Genomic DNA, 14,337 nt, shown 5'->3' with positions numbered 1-14,337 from the left:
GGATGAAATAGCAGCGCATTTGGAAAGCAGTGACAGGATCGGTCCAAGTCAGCATGGATTTATGAAGAGGAAATCATGCTTGACAAATCTTCTGGAATTCTTTGAGGATGTAACTCGTAGAGTGGACAAGGGAGAACCAGTGGATGTGGTGTATTTGGACTTTCAAAAGGCCTTTGACAAGGTCCCAAATAAGAGATTGGTGTGCAGATGACACTAAACTGGGTGGCGGTGTGAGCTGTGAGGAGGACGCTAAGAGGCTGCAGGGTGATTTGGACAGGTTAGGTGAGTGGGCAAATGCATGGCAGATGCAGTATAATGTGGATAAAGGTGAGGTTATCCACTTTGGAGGCAATAACACGAAGGCAGAATAATCTGAATGTCGGCAGATTAGGAAAAGGGGAGGGGCAATGAGACCTGGGTGTCATGGTTCATCAATCATTGAAAGTTGGCATGCAGGTACAGCAGGCGGTGAAGAAGGCAAATGGCTAGGGGATTTGAGTATAGGAGCAGGGAGCTCTTACTGCAGTTGTGCAGGGCCTTGGTGAGGCCTCACCTGGAATATTGCGTACAGTTTTGGTCTCCTAATCTGAGGAAGGAGGTTCTTGCGATTGAGGGAGTGCAGCGAAGGTTCACCAGACTGATTTCAGGGATGGCTGGACTGACGTATGAGGAGAGACTGGATCAACTGGGCCTTTATACATTGGAGTTTAGAAGGATGACAGGGGATCTCGTAGAAACGTATAAGATACTGACGGGACGGGACAGGTTAGATGCGGGAAGAAACATAGAAACATAGAAAATAGGTGCAGGAGTAGGCCATTCGGCCCTTCGAGCCTGCACCACCATTCAATGAGTTCATGGCTGAACATGCAACTTCAGTACCCCCTTCCTGCTTTCTCGACATACCCCTTGATCCCCCTAGTAGTAAGGACTACATCTAACTCCTTTTTGAATACATTTATTGAATTGGCCTCAACAACTTTCTGTGGTAGAGAATTCCACAGGTTCACCACTCTCTGGGTGAAGAAGTTTCTCCTCATCTCGGTCCTAAATGGCTTACCCCTTATCCTTAGACCCCTGGTTCTGGACTTCCCCAACATTAGGAACATTCTTCCTGCATCTAACCTGTCTAAACCCGTCAGAATTTTTAACATTTCCTGCATGCCAACCTTCAATGACTGATGTACCATGACACACAGGTCTCATTGCACCTCCCCTTTTCGTAATCTGTCACCGTTCAGATAATAGTCTGTCTCTCTGTTTTTACAACCAAAGTGGATAACCTCACATTTATCCACATTATACTGCATCTGCCATGCATTTGCCCACTCACCTCACCTATCCAAGTCACTCTGCAGCCTCATAGCATCCTCCTCGAAACTCACACTGCCATCCAACTTAGTGTCATCTGCAAACTTGGAGATACTACATTTAATCCCCTCGTCTAAATCATTAATGTACAATGTAAACAGCTGGGACCCCAGCACAGAACCTTGCGGTACCCCACTAGTCACTGCCTGCCATTCTGAAAAGTACCCATTTACTCCTACTCTTTGCTTCCTGTCTGCCAACCAGTTCTCAATCCATGTCAGCACACTACCCCCAATCCCATGTGCTTTAACTTTGCACATTTATCTCTTGTGTGGGACCTTGTCGAAAGCCTTCTGAAAGTCCAAATACACCACATCAACTGGCTCTCCCTTGTCCACTCTACTGGAAACATCCTCAAAAAATTCCAGAAGATTTGTCAAGCATGATTTCCCTTTCACAAATCCATGCTGACTTGGACCTATCATGTCACCTCTTTCCAAACTATGACATCCTTAATAATTGATTCCATCATTTTACCCACTATTGATGTCAGGCTGACCGGTCTATAATTCCCTGTTTTCTCTCTCCCTCCTTTTTTTTAAAAGTGGGGTTACATTGGCTACCCTCCACTCCATAGGAACTGAACCAGAGTCTATGTAATGTTGGAAAATGACTGTCAATGCATCCGCTATTTCCTTAAGTACTCTGGGATGCAGACCATCAGGCCCTGGGGATTTATCGGCCTTCAATCCCATCAATTTCTCCAACACAATTTCCCGACTAATAAGGATTTCCCTCAGTTCCTCCTTCTTACTAGACCCTCTGACCCCTTTTATATCTGGAAGGTTGTTTGTGTCCTCCTTAGTGAATACCGAACCAAAGTACTTGTTCAATTGGTCTGCCATTTCTTTGAACCCAGTTATGACTTCCCCTGATTCTGACTGCAGGGGACCTACATTTGTCTTTACTAACCTTTTTCTCTTTACATATGTATAGAAGCTTTTGCAGTCCATTTTAATGTTCCCTGCAAGCTTCCTCTCGTATTCTATTTTCCCTGCCCTAATCAAACCCTTTGTCCTCCTCTGCTGAGTTCTAAATTTCTCCCAGTTCCCGGGTTCGCTGCTATTTCTGGCCAATTTGTATGCCACTTCCTTGACTTTAATACTATCCCTGATTTCCCTTGATAGCCACGGTTGAGCCAGCTTCCCTTTTTTATTTTTATGCCAGACAGGGATGTACAATTGTTGTAGTTCATTATTGCGGTCTCTAAATGTCTGCCATTGCCCATCCACTCTCAACCCCTTAAGTATCATTCGCCAATCTGTCCTAACCAATTCATGCCTCATACCTTCAAAATTACTCTTCTTTAAGTTCTGGACCATAGTCTCTGAATTAACTGTTTCATTCTCCATCTTAATGTAGAATTCCCCTATATTATGGTCACTCTTCCCCAAGGGGCCTCGCACAACGAGATTGCTAATTAATCCTCTCTCATTACATAACACCCAGTCTAAGATGGCCTCCCCCCTAGTTGATTCCTTGACATATTGGTCGAGAAAACCATCGCTTATGCACTCCAGGAAATCCTCCTCCATCGTATTGTTTCCAGTTTGGTTAGCCCAATCTATATGCATATTAAAGTCACCCATGATAACTGCTGCACCTTTGTTGCATGCACCCCTAATTTCCTGTTTGATGCCCTCCCCAACATCACTACTACTGTTTGGAGGTCTGTACACAACTCCCACTAATGTTTTTTGCCCTTTGGTATTCTGTAGCTCCACCCATACCGATTCCACATCATCCACTCTAATGTCTTTCCTTACGATTGCATTAATTTTCTCTTTAACCAGCAACGCCACCCCGCCTCTTTTTCCTTTCTGTCTATCCTTCCTAAATGTTGAATATCCTTGGATGTTGAGTTCCCAGCCTTGGCCACCCTGGAGCAATGTCTCCGTGATGCCAACCACATCGTATCCTTTAACTGCTATCTGCACAGTTAATTCGTCCACCTTATTCCGAATACTCCTCGCACTGAGGCACAGAGCCTTCAGGCTTGCCTTTTTAACACACTTTGACCCTTTAGAATTTTGCTGCCCAAAGTGGCCCTTTATGTTTTTTGCCTTGGGTTTCTCTACCCTCCACTTTTACTCATCTCCTTTCTGTCTTTTGCTTCTGTCTCCATTTTGTTTCCCTCTGTCTCCCTGCATTGGTTCCCAATGTTGGGGAAGTCCAGAACCAGGGGACACAGTCTAAGGATAAGGGGTAGGCCATTTAGGACTGAGATGAGGAGAAACTTCTTCACTCAGAGAGTTCCCTGCTGCAGAGAGTTGTTGATGCCAGTTCATTGGATATATTCAAGAGGGAGTTAGATATGGCCCTTACGGCTAAAGGGATCGAGGGGTATGGAGAGAAAGCAGGAAAGGGGTACTGAGGTGAATGATCAGCCATGATCTTCGATCTTATTGAATGGTGGGGCAGACTCGAAGGGCCGAATGGCCTACTCCTGCACCTATTTTCTATGTTTCTAACTCCACAATGAGCACCCGGGCATTGTCATGAAGAAGGCAATTGCCAGGTCACACGTTTGGTGGCCAGGGATAGATGCAGACCTGGAACTTTGTGTTCGCAGGTGCAACACTGTGCCCAGCTGGGCAGTGCACCCAGGGAAGCCCCCCATAGCCCCTGGTCCTGGCCCGCCAAGCCATGGTCATGCATCCATGTGGACTACGCAGGTCCTTTCATGGGAAAAATGTTTTTGGTTGTAGTAGACGCCTACTCTAAATGGATCGAGTGTGGCATTCTTAATTCAAGCACATCCTCTGCCCTGGTTGAAAGTCTACGGGCAATGTTCGTCACCCATGGACTACCGGACGTCTTGGTCAGTGACCATGGCCCGTGCTTTACAAGCATTGAATTCCAGGACTTCATGGCAGGAAATGGTATCAACCATGTCAGAACGGCACCGTTCAAGCCAGCCTCAAACGGCCAGGCGGAATGAGCATTGCAGATAATCAAACAGGGGATGCTCAGAATCCAAGGGGGTTCCCTACAAAGCCGCTTATCACGCCTCCTGTTGGCCAATAGATCCCGACCACACTTACTCACGGGTTCCACCCGCAGAGCTGCTAATGAAAAGGACACTCAAAACCATACACTCCACCATGAAAGAAATTGGTGAGAGCAGGTGCCAGTCACAATGTGACTACCATGACAGGAATGCGATACCGCGATGTATTGATGTAAATGACCCTGTTTTGTCCTCAACTACGCTGCAGGGCCTAAATGGCTCACAGGCACTGTGATTGCCAAAGAGGGTAATACGGTTTTGGTAGTTAAACACGTGGATCAAACAAAAAGGAGGTTCAGCAACCCCATAGAAGAGGCAGAGGAAAAACACGACGTAGAGTTTACTCCACCACAGGTGACCGAACACCGAAACCAAGTGGAGGAGAGCTCAGTCACTTTGGGCAGTCCGGACAGGCCTGAGGCACCGCAAACAGCAGACACTCAGGCCAGCGCCCAACAACCGGAGCCCCAACCCAGGCGCTCTACAAGGGAGCGTAAATCACCAGAGAGACTTAACCTGTGATCCCAATAAGACTTTGGGGAGGAGGTGATGTCAAGTATTCAACTATCATTGTAACCCATGTATAAACTGACCTCAGTTGTACACTGTGAGAACATTGACCATTAGGTGGTGAACTTGTGGGAGACACTCCTAAGCTGGACTTTCAGCTATAAAAGGGGAAGCTCCACCCACCTTCATCACTTGAGGTCTTGGTAATAAAGGTAACTGGTCACAGAGTGACCTTCTCTCAAGTATGGGCCTCGTGTGCATTTATACTGTATAGTAAGGACATATTAGTGATAGCCAGGAACACTGGTGGCAGAGGCCTCCCAGTGGTCCCGGAGCACGACACTGCACCCCAAGGTGCTGCACCACCATTCCCAACAACATGAGAGCCAGGAAGAAACTCTTGCTTCTGGCTCAGAGGATGGTCCCTCCTCGGAATCGTCCTCTCCAGCATCCGGCCAGCCAGCAGATCGGCCGTCATCCCCCCCAATGAAGCATCGCCTGAGGAGCTCCTCGGCCAGGCGGCTTGGAGTCGGGAGGGGGAGGTGGAGAGGAGGGGAGGTGGAGGTGGAGGGGTAGGGGAGGGGGAGAGGAGGGGATGGGGAGGGGGAGAGGAGGGGAGGGGAAGCAGGGGAGGGGAAATGAAAGTGAGGTGCATGGCCACAGGAGTTGTATTAGTCACAGTATTTTGATGTTGTTGTTGTTATTTTGTTGGGAGGTTTGGGGGAAGGGGGAAGGTACCTTGTTTTTTTACATTTGTGTCCTATGTTTATGAAGTGTTGTTGGAAATGGAAAACATTTAATGAATGATATAAATGTTATAAATGTGTTGTGGGGTGGGGTGAGGTGTTTTTTACAGTTATAATTATCATTTTATACAAATGTTCTCATTAAATGTTTTTTATTTCACATAACCCTGTTGTACATTGTCTCAGATAGCAGCACCGTTACACACTGGTGATTCCTTAACATTAAACGTCACTTGTTCATAAACAATAAATGTACCTACTAAAACACCTAAAATAAAGTCAAATCACCCACAGTATGATAAGATGTTTGTTCAGATGTTCAAATCACCTTAAAAGAACTCCACAGTACATCAAACTCCCCAGAAGTTGAAGCAACCTGTAAGATGAACCAACCTCCGATTTACAACGTGCCGTCCTTACTGCTGGGTTTAGTTCAGGTGAGAGTAACTTTTTGTCAGCGGGTTTTTCGGCGAGCGATATTTTTGGAGATATGTGGGCGAGGTGCCGAAAGTAAACTTCGGCGATATTATGGGTGTTAGTTTCGTCCACTCTGATCTTTACGGCAAAAAAAAGTGGGCGGGCGGTATTATTAATTCTCGGCGTTAACTACATGCTGAAAGTAACACTGGGCGATAAGTGAGCGATACATGGGCGTAAGTTTCCATTTTGTTGCTAAATGGGCGATATCTGGGCATTGTGTCTCATCTCAGCATTAAAATGGACGTTAAGTGGGCGATATCAATGTAACAATAATGGAAAGTCTAGCCCCATAACTTGTATAATGAAAGAATTGGAGCTGCTTGGGATTCAGATCAATATCCGTATTTATTTTATAGTTCTGTTAAAAAGAGACATTGTAACGTTGCTAAACGTGAGGTGAGAGTTTGAGTAATGTGCTGTATATCTGAGGTGTCTGTGCAGCCAGTATACAAGAAGCAGAGAGTACCTAGCTAGCTCACACACACATGGCATCATGATGCTAAGGTGTGGATTGTAAGCATTAGTAGGTGTGCTTTTTAAACAGAACGTGAAGGCTCACGTTCCCAATATTTTAAATTGTTTTCTTATTGGAAAATATGCTGAAATGTATCAATTCTGCAGTTGCTCAGTTGGCAATGGGTGGGGAGTCACACACCCCACTCCGTGCCCTGTAATACCTCCTCTGGTGCACCAGGTGAAGTGAGAGGCATTTCTGTGCATCTCCTGGTTGCTGCCCAATAGTCATGCTCCTTGAAGGAATCTCAGGATCAGATCAGCCATGATCTTATTGAGTGGTGGAGCAGGATCGAGGGGCCAGACTTGAGGCTCTCAGTCTCTCTGTGTCTGAAGGCAGACTGAGCAGTTGGAACCTCTCTTCACTTGCCCCAGTTTGTGAAACCGATGGCAGGAACTCTGCCGCTATCTTGGGGAAATACTGTTGCTAGAAAAGATGGGGCATGACTGGCCGCTGAATCTGCGATGGGAGAGCTCAGCAACACAAGTTGATCGGGATTATGTGCTCCCGCCTAGAGCAGGGATTGAAGCCATGATGCTCAGACACTGAGGGGAGTGCGTTACCCTGGCGCCATGGTACATTGGGCTACTTACTGATGTAGGATCCTGCCGATGCTCTTGAATCCACAGCAACCATGACTCCATGTTGAAACTTGAAAGCCAGAGTGGTTGTCCCATGGTGCAGTTTGATCTGTACGCCGTCATCACTCTCAACGTAGGGTTTCAGAAATTTCACTGGCTGTAAAAAGATCAACATTAAAACATTTAGCGCTCCAGAGAGATTATATCGACATTGGCCTGGGATTTCTGCTCGGCCAAACCAGCACAGAAGATTGCAAAACTTTACACGCAAATTACGTCCGGCGCAAATCGAGTTTTCCCGGGTTTTTTTGAGCTAGTTTTAAAAACTTTGCGCTGGAAGCAAGCCCCGCCCACAAAACTGACCCCGCCCCTAATTGAATTCATCGCTATGGCGAGATTCTGCTAATTGGCCTGTTTCCGGGCCTTTGGGGAGGCTTTTAACAGGAAACGGTTTTTTGGCGCAAGGACACGAATAGGCACCTTTTAAAAGTTTATAAATATATATTTTTTTAATTTACTAAAAAACTGACGACTTAAATACTATGTAATATGCGCACCAATGTACCTAGCAAATGGTTCTGTGTAGTTTTTAAAAGGCATTTTCATTTATTTAAAAGTGGTTTGCTCACAGGTGGTGGGCTAGACACTGAGAAAAATGTTCATTTCTCAGCTGTGTTCCTCAAACAACACAACTTTACTGCTCTTAAATATATTAAGGAATATTTTTAAACCAACATTTTTCTTCAAAACAATTACTTTCTAAAATGCTGCCCTATTGCGCTGGTTCATGGCAGATTTTATGGTGATATGCAAATGAGTTTAAGGGGAAACTTGAGGGGAAAAAGTATTTCCCAAAACTCGTGCAACTTTGGGAAGTTTGCACCCAGATCGCTGATTGTGGCCAAAGCAGGAACTCCAGGTGGAAGAGGTTTGAAACACACGTGCTCCATCTAATACAGGCACAATAAAGGAAGAGAGGAACGGGAGCTAGCCATTCAGCCCCTGCAGCCTTCTGCCATTCAGTCAGACTATGGCTGATCCGTATCTGACCTGTATCTACCCGGCTTGGTTCCCAACCCAACAAAAATCAATCAATCTCAGTTTTGACATTTACAATTGATTTGCAGTTTCAACAGCTTTTTGGGGAAAGACTTCCAGACTTCGACCACCCTTTATCGTAGAATCACAGAACGGTTAAAGCACAGGGGACCATTCGGCCCATCGAACCCGTGCCAGCTCTCTGCAAGAGCACCTCCGCCAGTCCCACTCCCCGCCTCCCCACCGCCCCCCCATAGCCCTGCCCTTTCCCCACAGCCCGGCCCTTTCCCCACAGCCCGGCCCTTTCCCCACAGCCCGGCCCTTTCCCCACTCCCCGCCCTCTCCCTACTCCCCCCAACAGCCCCGCCCTTTCCCTACAGCCCGGCCCTTTCCCCACTCCCCCCGCCCTTTCCCCACAGCCCCGCCCTTTCCCCACAACCCGGCCCTTTCCCCACAGCCCGGCCCTTTCCCCACTCCCCCGCCCTTTCCCCACAGCCCCGCCCTTTCCCCACAGCCCCGCCCTTTCCCCACAGCCCCGCCCTTTCCCCACAGCCCGCCCTTTCCCCCACAGCCCCGCCCTTTCCCCACAGCCCCGCCCTTTCCCCACAACCCCGCCCTTTCCCCACTCCCCCCACAGCCCCGCCCTTTCCCCACTCCCCCCCACAGCCCCGCCCTTCCCCCACAGCCCCGCCCTTTCCCCACAGCCCCGCCCTTTCCCCACTCCCCCCCACAGCCCCGCCCTTCCCCACAGCCCCGCCCTTTCCCCACAGCCCCGCCCTTTCCCCACAGCCCCGCCCTTTTCCCACAGCCCCGCCCTTTCCCCACTCCCCCTGCCCTTTCCCCACAGCCCCGCCCTTTCCCCACTCCCCCCGCCCTTTCCCCACTCCCCCTGCCCTTTCCCCACAGCCCCGCCCTTTCCCCACTCCCCCTGCCCTTTCCCCACTCCCCCTGCCCTTTCCCCACTCCCCCCCCTTTCCCCACAGCCCCGCCCTTTCCCCACTCCCCCCGCCCTTTCCCCACTCCCCCCCCTTTCCCCACAGCCCCGCCATTTCCCCACTCCCCCTGCCCTTTCCCCACTCCCCCTGCCCTTTCCCCACTCCCCCTGCCCTTTCCCCACTCCCCCTGCCCTTTCCCCACTCCCCCTGCCCTTTCCCCACAGCCCCGCCCTTTCCCCACTCCCCCCCCCCTTTCCCCACAGACCCGCCCTTTCCCCCACTCCCCCCCCCTTTCCCCACAGCCCCGCCCTTTCCCCACTCCCCCGCCCTTCCCCCACAGCCCCGCCCTTTCCCCCACTCCCCCCGCCCTTTCCCCACAGCCCCGCCCTTTCCCCACTCCCCGCCCTTTCCCCACAGCCCCGCCCTTTCCCCACAGCCCCGCCCTTTCCCCACAGCCCCGCCCTTTCCCCACAGCCCCGCCCTTTCCCCACAGCCCCGCCCTTTCCCCACAGCCCCGCCCTTTCCCCACAGCCCCGCCCTTCCCCCACTCCCCCGCCCTTCCCCCACAGCCCCGCCCTTTCCCCACAGCCCTACACATTGCTTTCCTTCAGGAGAATGGCTTCCTGACATCACCCTGAACGGGCTGGCTCTAATTTGAAGGTGATGCCCCCTTATTCTGGACCCGCACCAGAGGGAATAGTTTCTCTCCATCTACCCTATTCAAATACTTTAATCATCTTAAACACCTCGATTAAATCGCCCGTCAATCTTCTATTCTCAAAGCAATACAAGCCCACTCTGTGCAGCCTGTCCTCTATCTTTTATCTGCGCTATTATTGTGGTGAACCTGTGCTGCTCCCTCTGTGAGGCCAATATGTCCTTCGGTGGCAGGTGGTGTTCACTGTGGGAAAGTGTGAGGTCATCTGCTTTGGACCCAAGAAAGATCGATCAGGGTATTTTCCAAATAGTTAGAAGTTGGCAACTGTGGAGGAGTGGAGAGATTTAGGGCCCAAGTACAGAAATCACTAAAAACTAGTGCACAGGTACGAGAAACAAATAAACATGTGAATGAAATGCTGGCCTTTGTGTCGAGGACAGTTTTAGAAAGCTGGGGTGAGACCCCACATGGAGCACTACGATCAGCTCTGGGCATCACAGCTCAGGAAGGAGGGATTAGAGCTGTGGGAGGAGTTTTAATAGGTGGGTTAATCCCCTCCCATCACAGACCCTACCCACCCATTTAATCCCCTCCCACAGCCCATGTACACACTCCCCTATCACAGACCCGACCCACCCATTTAATCCCCTCCCACAGCCCCTGTACACTCCCCTATCACAGACTGTATCCACCCATTGAATCAACTCCCACAGCCCCTGTACACACTCCCCTATCACAGACCCTACCCACCCATTGAATCCCCTCCCACAGCCCCTGTACACTCCCCTATCACAGACCCTACCCACCCATTTAATCCCCTCCCACAGCCCATGTACACTCCCCTATCACAGACCTACCCACCCATTTAATCCCCTCCCACAGCCCATGTACACTCCCCTATCACAGACTGTATCCACCCATTGAATCCCCTCCCACAGCCCCTGTACACTCCCCTATCACAGACTGTATCCACCCATTTAATCCCCTCCCACAGCCCATGTACACTCCCCTATCACAGACTGTATCCACCCATTTAATCCCCTCCCACAGCCCATGTACACTCCCCTATCACAGACCCTACCCACCCATTTAATCCCCTCCCACAGTCCATGTACACTCCCCTATCACAGACTGTATCCACCCATTGAATCCCCTCCCACAGCCCCTGTACACTCCCCTATCACAGACCCTACCCACCCATTTAATCCCCTCCCACAGCCCATGTACACTCCCCTATCACAGACCTACCCACCCATTTAATCCCCTCCCACAGCCCATGTACACTCCCCTATCACAGACTGTATCCACCCATTGAATCCCCTCCCACAGCCCCTGTACACTCCCCTATCACAGACTGTATCCACCCATTTAATCCCCTCCCACAGCCCATGTACACTCCCCTATCACAGACTGTATCCACCCATTTAATCCCCTCCCACAGCCCATGTACACTCCCCTATCACAGACCCTACCCACCCATTTAATCCCCTCCCACAGCCCATGTACACACTCCCCTATCACAGACTGTACCCACCCATTTAATCCCCTCCCACAGCCCATGTACACACTCCCCTATCACAGACTGTATCCACCCATTTAATCCCCTCCCACAGCCCATGTACACACTCCCCTATCACAGACCCTACCCACCCATTGAATCCCCTCCCACAGTCCATGTACACACTCCCCTATCACAGACTGTATCCACCCATTGAATCCACTCCCACAGCCCATGTACACACTCCCCTATCCCGTCACTAATAGTCAGTGAAACTTAATTCGAAGACCACAGATGTGGAACGTTAGGGAGTGATGGTCAAGTTATCGGGTATGATCTTGTGTTGTCAGTGTTGAATGAGGTAATACATCTGTAGAGTACAGAAGCAGGCCATTCAGCCCAGCCTCCTCGCACCCTATCACCATATCCTTCGATTCCTTTCTCCCCATCGAGCTGCCCCTTAATACATTATACTGTTTGTCTGAACCCCTCCCAGTGGCAGCGAGCTCCACATTCTCACCGCTCTCTGGGTAAAGAAGTTTCTCCTGAATTCCCCACTGGATGTATTAGTTTATCTTTATTTATGACCCTTAGTTTTGGATTCTTTGCAAGTAGAAATCTTTTCTCTGTGTGTACCCTATCAAACCCTGCATAATTATAAAGCCCTCTATCAGGTCACACCCTCAGCCTTCTCTGTTCCCCAGCCTCTTCAGCCTTTCCTGATGGTTATAAATCTCTATGTCAGCCATGGCTCAGTGGGCAGCATTCTCGCCTTTCAGTCAGAAGGTTATGGGTTTGAGTCCCACTCCAGTAACTTCAGCACATTAAAAGAAAAATCTCAGCTGTCCCTCCAGTGCAGCGCTGCACTCTTGGAGGTGCCGTCTGTCGGATGAGCCATTTATCATCATAGGCAGTACCTCGGAATCAAGGAAGACTTGCTTCCACTCTAAAAGTGAGTTCTCAGATGACTGAACAGTCCAATACGGGAATTACAGTCCCTGTCACAGGTGGGACAGACAGTGGTTGAGGGAAGGAGTGGGTGTAACTCGTTTGCTGCACGCTCCTTCTGCTGCCTGCGCTTGATTTCTGCAATGCTCTCGGCGATGAGACTCGAGGTGCTCAGCGCCCTCCTGGATGCACTTCCTCCACTTAGGGTGGTCTTTGGCCAGGGACTCCCAGGTGTCAATGGGAATGTTGCACTTTATCAAGGAGGCTTTGAGGGTGTCCCTGTAACGTTTCCTGTGCCCACCTGGGGCTCACTTGCCGTGTAGGAGTTCCGAGTAGAGCCCTTGCTTTGGGAGTCTTGTGTCAGGCATGTGAACAATGTGGCCTGTCCAATGGAGCTGGCCGAGTGTGGTCAGTGCTTCGATGCTGGGGATGTTGGTCTGATCGAGAACACTAACGTTGGTGGGTCTGTTCTCCCAGGGGATTTGTAGGATCTTGCGGAGACATCGTTGGTGGTATTTCTCCAGCGATTTGAGGTGTCTACTGTACATGGTCCATGTCTCTGAGCCATACAGGAGGGCGGGTATTCCTACAACCCTGTAGACCATGAGCTTGGTGGTAGATTAAGGGCCTGGTCTTCGAACACTCTTTTCCTCAGGCGGCCGAAGGCTGCGGTGGCAGAATGGCCTCGTCGTGTTGTACCTCATCGTTGATGTCTGCCCTTGTTGATAATAGTCTCCCGAGGTATGGAAAGTGGTCCACGTTGTCCAGGGCCGCACTGTCGATCTTGATGACTGGGAGACAGTGCTGGGTGGTGGGGTCAGGAGGACCTTTGTCTTACGGATGTTTAGTGTAAGGTCCGTGCTTTCGTACGCCTCGGTGAAGATGTTAACTCTGACTTGGAGTTCAGTCTCTGAATGTGCACAGACACAGGCGTCGTCCGTGTACTGTAGCTCGACGACAGAGGATGGGACGGTCTTGGACCTGGCCTGGAGACAACAAAGGTTGAACAGGTTCTCACTGGTTCGGTAGTTTAGTTCCACTCCAGCGGGGAGCTTGTCGACTGTGAGGTGGAGCATGGCAGCGAGGAAGATTGAGAAGAGGGTTGGGGCGATGACACAGCCCTGCTTGACCCCAGTCCGGATATGGATTGGGTCTGTAATGGATCCGTTGGTTAGGATCACGGCCTGCATGTCATCGTGGAGCAGGCGGAGGATGGTGATGAACTTTTGGGGGCATCCGAAACGGAGGAGGACGCTCCATAGTCCCTCGCGATTAACAGTATCAAAGACCTTTGTAAGGTCGAAGAAGGCCATGTATAAGGGCTGGCGCTGTTCCCTGCATTTTTCCTGTAGCTGTCGCGCTGTAAACATCATGTCCGTTGTGCCCCGGAGGGGACGAAATCCGCACTGTGACTCCGGGAGGAGCTCCTCAGCCACGGGGAGAAGTCGGTTGATGAGGACTCTAGCGACGACTTTCCCTGTGGCTGATAGGAGGGAGATTCCCCTGTAGTTGCTGCAGTCGGACTTGTCCCCGTTTTTAAACCGAGGCCCCGTCTGCCCTCTCAGGTGGCGTTATCCCGGTGTCCTGAGGCCAATATTTATCACTCAATCAACATCCCTCAAAAAACAGACGACATCTGGTCATTATCACGTTGCTGTGTGTGGGAGCTTGCTGTGCGCAGGTTGCCTGCTGCATTTCCTACATTACAACAGTATCTACACTCCAAAAGTACTTCATTGGCTGTAAAGTGCTTTGAGATGTCTGGTGGTCATGAAAGGCGCTATATGAATGCAACTCTTTCTTTTTACGCTACGAATTGTCGCAGGGTGAGGAAAAGGTTCAAAGAGTGTGAATTGGAACAGATTCCTCGCAAGTCAATTAAGGGCTGACCTACCTGTACACCAAGCTGGGACTAAAACCCATTTTCAATTTCCCAGTAAACTCGCAAAGGCTTTGTCATAGTATACGTTTAATTATTGTCAATAGTAGTCACTACTGTATGCCAAATAAATCGGTGAAAGTCAACAATGAATAGCCAATTATTTTGA

The 14,337-nt window shown here is 50.0% G+C and overlaps 1 protein-coding gene across 1 annotated transcript in view; it reads right to left on the bottom strand.

Annotated features, from left to right (window-relative positions):
* Nucleotides 1-7,363, bottom strand: part of psmb8a (proteasome 20S subunit beta 8A) — an 87,695-nt gene extending 80,332 nt beyond the window's left edge. Inside the window, exon 1 of the mRNA XM_070873691.1 lies at nt 7,225-7,363. Coding sequence (XP_070729792.1) covers nt 7,225-7,267 — 43 coding nt within the window. The 5' untranslated portion in view covers nt 7,268-7,363. The remainder of the gene's footprint in view (nt 1-7,224) is intronic.
* Between the last annotated feature and the right edge of the window lie 6,974 nt (nt 7,364-14,337).

The sequence above is a fragment of the Pristiophorus japonicus genome, unplaced genomic scaffold (genome assembly GCF_044704955.1).
Source record: "Pristiophorus japonicus isolate sPriJap1 unplaced genomic scaffold, sPriJap1.hap1 HAP1_SCAFFOLD_546, whole genome shotgun sequence".
Classification (NCBI taxonomy): domain Eukaryota; kingdom Metazoa; phylum Chordata; class Chondrichthyes; family Pristiophoridae; genus Pristiophorus; species Pristiophorus japonicus.
Note: the sequence above shows the minus strand (reverse complement) of the source record. Positions and strands in the feature narration are given on the sequence as shown.